This window comes from Vombatus ursinus, unplaced genomic scaffold, assembly GCF_900497805.2.
Source record: "Vombatus ursinus unplaced genomic scaffold, bare-nosed wombat genome assembly UNPS02014816.1, whole genome shotgun sequence".
In the NCBI taxonomy this organism is placed as follows: domain Eukaryota; kingdom Metazoa; phylum Chordata; class Mammalia; order Diprotodontia; family Vombatidae; genus Vombatus; species Vombatus ursinus.
The window spans coordinates 6234624-6247345 of NW_020954594.1; the positions used below are offsets into that span (position 1 = coordinate 6234624).

Here is a 12722-nt window from a genome sequence, read left to right on the forward strand (position 1 = left end):
AATAATCTGACTGATTTTGTTGACTGACTTTTTTTTTCTCTTTAAATTTTTGTTACAAAGGACAGTTTGCTGGGTAGAGGAAGAGAGACTGATATATATAGAAATTAAGGTGACGAGAAAACAAAAGGCATTAATAAAGTAAGATTTTAAAACAACATTTTTTTCCATAGTCCAAAGTAAGTATGATAAAACTTACTTTTCTCCAAAAGCTTTTCTCCAAAATTCTGCAGCATCTGCCTTGGTTATCCGGAATGTATCTCCTTGAAAAAGTCCACTTGGAAAGATCCCTTTTAGTTCTGCCAGCATGTGGCTGAAGATAAGGGACAGCTTGGTCAAATTTCGCCTACAAATGACAACAACAGAACATTTAAAGAAACAAAAGGAAAAGATTTATGTACAATGAACACGGCTAGAAATACACAGTGGCAAAGGTAGAAAGGTATCCACACATATCTAGAAACTATCTCTATATTTTCTCTGGCCGATACTATTAAAAATACTCTTCTATACTATTACTCTTATTCTGTTATGTATGTAAAGAAGATGGAAGAAAATACTTGTTTTCTTTTCATTAAACAGCTCACTAGAGCTCCAGAATTTACCAGGTGCTTTCCTCAAAACAACCATGTGGACAGAAAATGCTATTCACAGACAGAGAAAGAACTATGGAGTCCGAATGCAGACTGAAGTATGCTAATTTCGCTTTTTTGTTGCTTGTTCTTCACGGATTTTCCCTTTTGTTCTGTTTCTTCTTTCACAACATAACTAATGTGGAAATATGTTTAACACCATTGCACATATATAATCTATATCAGACTGCTTGCTGTCTGATATAATAAGGGGGTAATAAGGGGGAGAAACCATGGTTTAGCAAGCTTAAGGACTTCATAGTTGATTTTGGAGGTAATGAGGAGGGGCAGCTAGGTGGTGCAGTGGATAGAACACTGGCCCTGAAGCCAGGAGGACCTGAGTTCAAATCCTACCTCAGACCAAACACTTCACATGTACTAGCTGTGTGACCCTGGGCAAGTCACTTAACCCCAATTGCCTAAAAAAAAAAAAAAGGTAAGCAGAAAAAGACTTGAGGCAGGGAGACTCATTAGAAGGCTATTGCAATAGTACAGGGGAAAGAAAATGAGGGCCTGAATTAGGGTTGTAGCTGTATGGAGAGAAAGGGATGTATATCAAATGTTGTGAAGGTCAAAATGACAACACATAGCAAATAGACTGGATATGAGGGGTGAATCAGAGTAAGAAGTCAAGAATGACACTGAGATTACAAACCTAGGTGATTGGGAACTGTGGTGCCCTCAAATAATAGGAAAGTTCAAATTTGGAGAGGGTTTAGGAAGAAAGATAATGAGTTGCGTTTTGGACATGTTAACACTGAGATGCCTAGAGGACATCCAGTTTGAGATATCTAAGAGATAGCTGAGATAAACAAGAGAAACATGACTATAGCTCAAGGGAGAGACAAAGGTTGGCTATACAGATATGAAAATCATAATAATATAAAATGACTAGCATTTTGTATGGTGCTATGGTTTGCAAAGTGTCTTTACATGTTACCTCATTTGATAAATCTACTGTAGGAGCTAATGACCTCATCAAATAAGACAGTATAGAACAGGGTCAACAGGCCAATTATCTGCTTTTGTATTCTCATCATACCAATACATCCTCCAATTCAGTCACCCAAGTGATTTTCCTAAAGCACAGGTCTGATCATGTCACCCCCACCTCCACCCCAACCCCTCAGGAAACTCCAGTGGTTCCCTATCACTTCCAGGATCAAATATAAATGCATTCAAAGTCCTTCATGACCTAGGTCCCTCCTACCTTTCCAGCCTTCTTACAACTGACTCTCCAACATGTACTCTTTGATCCAATGATACAGGCCTCCTACCTATTTCATAAACATGACACTCCATCTCTCAGCTCCAGGCATTTTTCTCTGGGCTGTCTCACATGCCTAGAATGCCCTCCCTCCTCAACTCTTGGCTTCCTTTAAGTCCCAACTAAAATTTTTTACAAGAAGTCTTTCCCAACCCCTCTTAATTCTAGTGCCTTCCCTCTCTTATTTCCTATTTATCCTGTATATAGCTTGTTTGTTTGTTTCCTTCACATCTCCCCCATTAGGCAGGGTCTGTCTCAGACACTTAATAAATATGCATCAATTGACTGTACTGCTGGATTACTTTTGTTTTGCTAGGGAGCTAAGAATGGTTTCTACATTGAGCATAGGTGGTCAGCTCATTTTGGCCCATGAGTCCATTTGGTCCATGTATATAGTGTGACAGTCCCTGGTATACAGTCAAGAGAATGGGGACCCAGGACAGAACCATGGATGACACCAAGTGAGGAAACATGGATACATGGATAAAGAACCAACAAAGGAGTCTGTGAAAGTGTGGTCCAAGAGAAAAGAAACAGAAGAGTGCAATGTCACTAAAATGTATAGATCAAGAAAAGGGTATCCAGGATAGGGTGATCAACAGTATCAAACACTGTGGAGGATTGAGAAGAGGTCATTAGATTTAGCAATTAAGAAATCACTAGTAACTTTGAAAAGTTTCTGTTGGACAATGAGCCTAGAAGAAAGAGTACAGCAGGTTTAGAAAAGAATGAAAGAGGAAGTGGATGGATGCACACATTAGATGGTGTTCCCACATTTCGACACGAATAGGAGTAGATTATAGGATGATAGGGGACAATTTGCTGGAGAAGTCAGGCAGGAATGGGAATTTGCCTTAACAAGAGCCACCACTTCATCTGAGATGGGAGTGAAAAAGGAGGCAGTAAAGGAAGATGATCCAATCTCAGTGGAGGGCTGGGGAAGCAGGTCCCAGCTTGATAGATAAATTCTACTTTGGGGAGTAGAATAGTGAATTACTTAAAGAAGATTGACAGGAAAGGAGATATTTTTCAGTGAGGGCCCAGGCAGCATAGTTTTGTGGCCTCTTCTAGCACCATTCACCAGCATGTGAATGGGAAGGAAGGAAACCATTGTTGCTGGGAGTAATCCAGGATTAGAGCTTGGCAAGGTTTGTTTAGTGACAGAATAAAGGAGTAAGGGAATTGTAAGTGGGTGGAAGACCCTATTCTTGTCTGTCCTTCATTCTTGAAGAGCACCATGACATCAGGAAGGTGATGCCATGACTTGCAAGTGAATTGGATTTAAGTGAAGGAGTACTGTGCAAAGTCCCCAGCCTCACTTTCTCCTCCAGAGTCATCTGAGTCTAGTGGCCAGATACAGATCAGGACAACTGGAGCTGGCCCAGGATGCAGTGGGGGACCTTAGCCTTTTTTTCAAGTTAAGGTCTTTTAACAGGTTTCAGGTTGACTGAGACAACAGTTCAATGACTAAGGCTTAATAAGAAATGGGGCACAGAACGGCCTCTTTACCTAATTAAAAAAAAAAAATTCGGCCTGGGAGGGGAAGACCCTCAGGGTTTCTGGCCAAAACAGAAACAATTACTCTTTACATTCATTCTGAACCAATCAGGGCCCAACCAAAGATCAAGTAGGACTTGGCCTGGGACCTACTGGCCAATCAACAGAGCCAAAGAGAGATGAATTACCAAAGAGGTTAAGAAAGAGAAGAGTGTATAGCCAGTGAAAAGGTGATAGCTTGGGAAAGAAATGAAGGATGGATGAAATAGAGATCATAAGATAAAAAAACAGAGCTAGTGGCATTGACAAAGAAAGAATCATCAAATATTATAATCAGATAAAGGAATTTTAGAATTTATGAACATGGAAGTAAAGAACACTCGTGGGTGATGGCAAGATCAAGGGTGTGACCATCTGTTTATGTAGTTGAGGGAAGTAGAAGAATAGATCATGGGAACTGAGTAGATTGAGGAACTGGGAAATTAGAGGAAAGACTGTAAGCAGATACTGAACTCAATGAAGGAGAAAGGGGGAGGGCAAGTTAGGGGAGGGGTGAGTAGACCCGCAGGTTACAAATAACAGTCACCAGAATCTAGATTGCGTGATAAATTAAGAAAGTTTGAAACTAAGGGAGAAGTTGCTCAATAGGAAGCAGTAATAAGGAACAAGGACCAAGACCAGTGAATAAGAGAAAGCACAGCCAGCTACAAATAGCTAATTAGTAGAACAAGGGCTAAAACCAGGTCTAGACTTTAAGTACATATTGTGTTCTTTTAGACACACATCAAGCTAGCTCTCTTAATTAATGTTTTATGAAAAGTGTTAACAACCCAGGAGAATGAAATCCTATCACACATACAAAAGGAAAGCTCCTAATCCTCTACTGCTATAAGGGTAAGGCAAAAAAGAATCAATGTTATCTGAAATCATTTATCTTAATTTTCAACTTAAATTATGCCACATAGGTTTGAACTGAAGACACAAGGCTCTTTTAGATTAGTTAGCTAGAGAATTTTATATTAAAGAATAAGAACTATACAAAGTCTGCCAGAACCACCCACTCACTGAATGTTCTAAAAACTATGGAAATAACAGGAAAACAAAATTTTACTTTTTACTATTTTACTACTATTTGCTATTTGTTTTACGTAAGTTCATGTAGTTCAGACTCAGCTCATGTTAGCAGGATAAATAATAAACATTAATCTAAACTAAATGCACATATACAGAATCTTTCTATACATTTATAACAGAAAAACAGATTTTATTTTCTTATAACTCACTGGAGAGTTCCCTAGGAAAGTACAACAGACATGAAATCGGAGTTATACAAATTTAAGTGCTGGTTAAGTTGCATTTAGGACTGTGTTCTAAACAGTTACTGCTCGATAACAAGTAGCAGGCTAGTCAACCCAAGTATACTTTTTGCAACAGATAAGAGTATCAAAAATTGTTGCCTTCACCCACAAGTGTTCTTTACTTCCATGTTCACAAACTCAAAAGTTCCTTTAACTGATCATAATATTTTATGATTCTTTCTTTGCCAATGCCACTAGCTCTGTTTTTTTATCTTATGATCTCTGTTTCATCCATCCTTCATTTCTTTCCCAAGCTATCACCTTTTCACTGGCTATACACTCTTTTCTTCCTTAACCTCTTTGGTAATTCATCTCTCTCTGGTTCTGTTGATTGGCTAATAGGTCCCATAAAGAATAATGAAGTATAATGAACAAAAAGCATAAAACAGTCACCAAGAGGATTCCCGTACTTCAAAAACATCTGAACTCCTTTATAATGGTAATGCTAGAAGCAGAACTAAGATCCATCTATCTCATAAGCTGAATACCTAAGGACTTTTTATTATACAGGCACACCTCAGAGATATGCACTGGGTTCCAGGCCACAGTAATAAAGTGAATCACACAAATTTTTTTTGGGGGGGGGGTTCCATACCAGGAATTCCTTATATTGATAAAAATCACAGGTCTGGAACCTTCACAACCAACCCCACTTTAAAAAAGAAACACAGCAAGAGTATTCATTAGGACAAAGTTAACTTGAAGGGGCAGCTAGGTGGCAAAGTAGGTAGAGCTTGGGCCTTGGAGTCAGGAGGACCTGAATTCAAATCCAATCTCAGACACTTGAAACTTACTAGCTGGGTGACCCTGAGCAAGTCACTTAACTGACTGCCTCACCAAAAAAAGGCAAAAAAAAAAAGTTAATTTGAAGTACATACCAAGGACATAATGCTAGTATATCCCAAATTACAAGTTTTAATAAGGAAACGCACTCTGAAAACATCAAAACACCATACAAATGGGAGGCATTTCTTATTATAATCATGGATAAAATTTTTAGAAAAGAAAAACCAACTTCACCTTAACTTTGCCTATTTCTGAAGAGTCTAGGAGTTCTGAATAATGCAGTAACACTGAGCAGCCTTTCTTCAAGTTGTAATAAATAGTTCTCCTAAGTTCTAGTGTCAGTATCTGCAGCTCTGCTTCAAAAAGTAACTAACTAGTTCAAGTCTTCATTCACTTCCACAGTTTACTCCTGAGCTAAATCATTTAATTCTTTTAATACCACTACAACTGAAAATGTCACTAAGAAATACTTAGTTCAAAAACTCCCAACCTTACCTACTCTAAACACTTTAGTGAAACAGAACTTTTAAAAAATATTCAAATAACCAACAAGTAGGTCAGACATGAGGGGAAAACTGTAATTTTAATCAGTATTGGTATTTCATCCACTACCATGGATTACAACCTCTTTATGAACTAACATAGTCCTCTAGGCTTTCTATAACAAAAAAATTCACAACGCTACAGAAAACCTGGTAATCAGCTTCTCTCAATTTGCCAGGCTGGTCCCTAAACTTATCACAGGGCCATATTCAACCCCCTTTCAAGTATACATGTCCAGAGAGCTTCTCTCCTGCTGCCTTAATCTTTGAGAATCCAAGGTCACCAGGATATGATTCTGGAATAAGATGTAAGTCTTACATATATAACCTTTGAAGTATTAGCATTAAAGTTATTTCTAACCCATGCATATTTCTTAATATTCTCCAATTAAATAAATTTTGATGGCACTATCATTATAAAAGAGGATAAAACCACCTTGCGTATTTTCATAAACAAGCTAAGTTTTAAGAGCATAACAAGTTACTAGCTACATCTGTTTATTTGCCCTTCCTCCAATATTTCCCCTCCCTTTAATATTCATACATCCAAGTATCTCATTAGATAATCTGTAATATATTTAATCTCCTAACCAAAATTCTGCATATTTGGAAACCTCAAAGGCTGAGTTTTTTCTCCTCTACTACTGGAAAATGTAGGTTATTGCAATCTCCATTTTAGCACTGCATATCACCCAGGAAATAAAATATTTTACCTAGCCTTTTCTCTCTTAAACATGGCATCTGAAGTATTTGCATTCTTTTCTCAATGAACCAGTTCACAAAAATCAAGCTGACACTAGTCTTCCATAACCTATAGCAAGCCATTTCCCTTCTAGTTTAGTTTGTTGGATAAAGTATTCTTCCAAAATGAAGATATCAAATACTGAATAATTATTCTCATTTATTAAATTCCTATTTTTGAATAACTAAACATAAAAAGCATGCCAAAATAGCTTCTTAACCATGCTTATTTATCTTTTAACTTCAGCTATTAGAAATTCCATTCAAGAATAAATGAATATTCCAGGACTGATGATGAACTATACTACCTATTCTTGACAGAGAGGTAATTGATTTAAGATGGATTCAAGAACAGAATGAACTGTATAGTTTTTAACATGGGCAATATAGGAATGTTTTTACTTAACTATGCATATTTTTATAAGTATTTTTTCCCTCTAAATAGGAGTGGGCAGGAAGGAGAGAAAATTAATGTTTGGTAACTTAAAAAAAAACTTTTAAAAAAGAATTAGTGAAAAAAAATTTGTTAAACCTTAATATTTACATTTCCTGTATTACAGGTGCTTCTCACAGAGATACAAATACAAAAGAGAAGTGGTCCCTGCCATCAAGGAATTTTAATTTTAATAAGGAGAGAACACATATAGAGAAATTAGTGCTAAAGAAGAATGCTTTTCTCTGTCTGGGAAGTCATATGATTGTTAAAGGGAGCTGTGGCAAGTCAATTCTAATGCATGCATAGGAACATGGCAGGAAGATGGCCAGAGTGAAGCATGGACAAGAACTGTATATGTAAGTAGCACCAGAATAAGTTGTTCCCCCCCCCAATCCATTAATATGGCTTTAGAGCCAAAGGAAATCTTAATGATCAACCAGTCTAACCTTCTGAATTATTTTGTAAATAAGGAAAGTGAGAAAGAATTCTATCTCAACCAAGAGTTGATTTTCTTGAATTTAGATAAAGGAATTTCAAGTTATTAAATACATTATACCAAATTAACACTTAAAAATCATAATTTTCTACAACTCTCACCTGACAACAAGTTATTGTGCTGAAGAATGTGAAATGGATAGAAGAATGATACCCTTAAAAAGATTATAACAATTTTATTCAGAAGTTTAACCAATTTAAGAACACATGATGACAAGACCAAAAGAGGCTAAAGACTTAGTCTGTAATCACCTGATTTACTTTCCAAGTGACAAGATATGTCAGCCTGGGGCAGTATTAGTTTAGAATATCAATTTGTTTGCTAAATCTTAAGGAGAAAGTTAGTGGAAGTTTCTCAGCAATATCACCTCAAAACAGCAAGGACTAGAAGAATGTAAGTAAGGCAAATTTTAGTGTGTGTGTGATGGGCCCCCATCAAGGCTTGGGAGGGGGAATTTGTGTTTGCCTCAACCGGCCCCCACTGAGGCTTGAGGGGATTTAGGGGAGTGCACAAATTGTGCTAGTCTCAATTGCCCCCACACACACACACTTTGCTCCAGCCCCTCCCTGTGAGAAGAGTTGTTAAGGGAATGTTGTAGGAGTTAGTGCTGCCATTATCAGCAAACTCCCTTTGAGAAGACTAGACTAGAATAAAATAAGCTTATTTAACCCCTTATTATGACTCCATTGTCTTCCTGTCTGACCGGATCAAAAGCAAACCTGCTAGTGAGAAAAGTGCTAGTTCAGTATTATGATCCTATGTTCAATAATTAAACTCAAAATTGATGAATTTAATAACTGCAGGGCTTTTCAAGGTCAAAAGGGCTTTATTCCATGGGAAATCAATGCATTCTTCAAAGTAGACCCCCTATTGAGTTTTCATTTCACCACTTACAGGATCATGGGTTTGAGAGATAGAAGGGACCTTAGGAATCTAGTTTACCCCTTTCGTTTTATAAAAGATAAGGAAACGGAAGGCCAGAAAAGTTAATTTACTTTCACAGGATCACACTGTCAGAAAAATCTGAAACAAAAATCTACTACAGGAGTGAAGGAAAGCCTTTATCATGAGTCTCGTGAGAAGTGGGTACACCACACCCTAGTAGCACCTGTGTGCTGGTACAGCGGTAGAATCAACTTTTAAATAGTAAGATCCATATTCTACCCACCTGAGCCTGGGATTGGACCAGTTCATCTAGGTTACACTCTTCCTGAACCACCCATCCCATGTTCCTCCTTGTCATATTAGTTCATGCTTCCCATGTTCAAAAATGGCAGCTATTTCCGCCCTCTGGGTGTGTCAGTTAATATTCAATAAGCTCAATTTTCTCCAGCGCAGTGGAGAAAAGCCTTTGCCCCGTCCTTGACCCCAACAGGCTGCAACCAGTTTAGCCTTCAGGGCTCTTTCTTAAGGAACTAGTTGTTTGCAGAATATTTGTAGCACTTTCTGATTGGTTGAGGGACTATCCTAAAGATTTGGGAAGTCCTTCTCAGAATCCCTTTATTCTGTTGTGGAAGCCTAACTTCTAATCCTTTCTCACAACACCACTAAGAGCAACAAGACCAGCATTTTAACCCAAGTCCTCTGACTCCAAATGCAATTATCTTTTCACTATATCATATTGTTTCTTAAAGAGTTAGAAACGTATAAGTGACCCTGCTATTTCCTCCATAAAATATAAGCTCCTTGAAGACAGGGACGTTTTAATATTTGTATCCCCAAGAATCTTGTCCTTGGCACATAAGAGATGTTTAATAAATGCATGAATGGCTGATCTGGAAGTTATCTTAACATGAGAGGCAGTGCGCTATAGTGGATACAAGGCTGTCTTATGAGTTGGAAACATCTGCCTCTTAAGAGGGGCAGTGCCCATAGGCAAGTCACTTAGCCTCTCAATGACCCTAGACAATTCTCTAAGACTATAAAATGCAAACAAATGGCTTCAGCATTAAAAGTTTCCATATTGGAGACTCTTCACACCAATGATGTCATAAGTCTACCCACCCCCCTACCAAATTTTAACACTGCTTTTTCAAAAATAAAATCTGGAATTTGCACCTATATCCATTTATTCTTTTCAAAAATTATACATCTTAAAAACTACATTTCCCTCATCTAACCTTTTCTCCCATTTGTACCTATATGTAAATAGATCTTGTCTGCATATGACATGATGGGTAATGTGGTACAAACAGAGAAAAGTAGATTGGGTTCTTGTTTGCTACAAACTACCTTGCCTAGGTGGCCCTTTGTTTCCTCCTCTATAAAAGAAAGTAGATGAACTTAGTGATCTTTAAAGCTTCTTTCAACTCAAATTCCATTGCATTATTGCTTTTATTTTTTTTAAATTTTGTTACATTTTGAGTTCCAAGTTGTCTCCCTTACTCTCAACTCTACATTAGAGAAGGCCAACATTTGATATAGATATATATGTGGAATCATACAATACATACTTCCATATATCAGTTCTTTCTCTGCTGATAGAGATATAGCATTTTCCTTCATAGGTCCTTTGTTGTTTATTTGAATGATCCTATAACTCAGAATAGCTTACTCATTTGCAATTACTCCTTCAATAATACTGTTGTTACTATACACAATGTTCTCTTGGTTCTGCTCATTTCACTCTGTATTTATTCCATGCAAGTCTTTCCATGTTTTTCTACAATCAACCTGCTCATCACTTCTTACAGCACAGTAGTATTCCATCACAATCACATACCACAACTTATGCGGTCATTCCCCAATTGATGGGCATCCCCTCAATTTCCAGTTCTTTGCCACCACAAAGAGAGCTGCTATAAATATTTTAGAACACATAAGTTCTTTCCCTTTTTTCTCTGATCACCTTGGGAAACAACCTAATAGTACTATTACTGCGTCAAAGGGTATACACAGTTTTATAACTCTTTTGCCCATAATTCCAAATTGCTCTCCAAAATGGTTGGATCAGTTCACAATTCCACCAATGGTGTATTAGTATCCCACTTCTTCCACACTCCCTCTAATGTTTTTCCCTTCTATCATTTTAACCAATTTGATACGCATGAGATGGTACCCCAAGGGCATTATTGCTTTTAAAACACTTATTAGTACAACTTCACAATAGGACCAAGGGAAAAATGGAAATTTAAAAGAATTAAATTCTTATTGTATATTACATGACCTGGATGACCAGTAAGTATAAAATGACAATTACTCTAGGTGGAAAATATATTTCTGCTTTGTCTGAAAAGTTCTGAATTTTTCTTTTTCTTTCTTTCTTTTTTTTTTTTTGATATTAACTATTATGGTTTCCAAACACCAGGTGGCACCTGAAAATCTGGTCTCATCAGCTAACCTATATATACCATAGAGCTGCTGTATCCCCAAATGATTTGCAGGTATGTTTTTAAAAGGACTTTATATATTGCCAAAGTTAACAAACAAAAAAAATTCAACAATCATCACTGTCACTTCTAAGTGTAGCATTAAATGCACTGGTATCTGACATCTCATAAAGATGTTTTGCTGATTTTTTTAAAAGAAATACCATGAGATTTACAAGGACACTAATAACTTCCAGAGCTAAATATAACACAACCTTTGCTGCCTTGTGTTATGACAGGTATTCACACATTTTAGGCAAAGGATCATATGAAGAGGCTGAAACTAATGATGAGTAACTACACAGTATTCAAAGATAAAAATATTCCATTTTTTGTTACCATTTTAGTAACAACTGTGTTGTGCATGTTCATTTAATTCCAACTCATACACAAACACTGATGCCTTCCAAAGAATGCTGAGTGAGAAAACGTTGAGAGATGACAGATGACATTTATAACTAAAGTGCACCACAGCCTCCACTGCACACAGTAATCAGCTTTAAAAATAGATACAACGGAACTACTTTCACCAAAGCTCCTCAGGAAGTGAACAAAGTAGTTTAACTCTTACCTGCTTGTGAAGCTTGAACAGAAAATCAACACCTATTAAAAAGAGTTCAAGAGTCTACCTTTAAAACAATAAACCTTTTTACTATCTTCATGGCAATATTGCATTTAAGTTATTGAAGTCCTATAGTCATCACTTTTTAGAACCCAAATATGGCCATAGTAAATTTAATCAAACAATTATTTAATCCTGGAAGCTGACAGAGCCCCAGCAATCACCTAGTACAGTGTAGTTCTTAAACTTTTTAGTCTCAAGACCACTTTACACTTTTTTTTTCCCCTAAAGGCAACAGGGGTTAAGTGACTTGCCCAGGGTCACACAGCTAGTAAGTGTCAAGTGTTTGGTCTGAGGCCAAATTTGAACTCAGGTCCTCCTGACTTCAGGGCCAGTGCTCTATCCACTGCAGCTGCCCCCACTTTACAATCTTAAAAGTTTCTGAGACCCCCCCCAAAAGATTTTCTTTTGTGAGTTAAATCTACATCTGTTTACAATATTAGAAATTAAAACATCTTAGTATTATTAGAAAAATAGTTTTGACCTTGCAGACCCAGAAAGGATCTTGGGACTCGCAAGGGTCCCCAGAATATACTCAAGAACTACTAGACCAGCAGAATTCACTAAGCAGATGCGATGGGCCACCCCACTCCAAAATCTGCAGATGAAAGCCTTCCCTTTCTTGAAGGCTCAACTTAGGTCTCACCTGAAAGTTATCTCTTAGAATTTCTCCAAGAAGAGGGTATATATACTTTTCCTTTGTCCTAATATCCCCCCCTAATTTTCATGTTAATTATTTATGTGTTTTATCTTCCTGGACAGACTACAGTCTCTGTAAGAGCAGGGGCTAAGTCTGCTTTTATCTTTGTAAGGCCAGCACCTAAAACCAGGTATTCCATAAACTGTAGGGATGCTAAATTTGAAACCAATTTATGAGTCTTTGGCCCTGTTTTAGTGACAGATGAGAAAAGATTAAATTTTGAAATCTTCCCATCTTCTTACACACACACACACACACACACACACACACACACACACAC

At 37.3% G+C, this 12722-nt stretch overlaps 1 protein-coding gene across 1 annotated transcript in view; it reads right to left on the bottom strand.

Annotated features, from left to right (window-relative positions):
- Nucleotides 1–12722, bottom strand: part of CBL (Cbl proto-oncogene) — a 90772-nt gene that overhangs the window by 22826 nt on the left and 55224 nt on the right. Inside the window, exon 3 of the mRNA XM_027835657.1 lies at nt 197–343. Coding sequence (XP_027691458.1) covers nt 197–343 — 147 coding nt within the window. The remainder of the gene's footprint in view (nt 1–196; nt 344–12722) is intronic.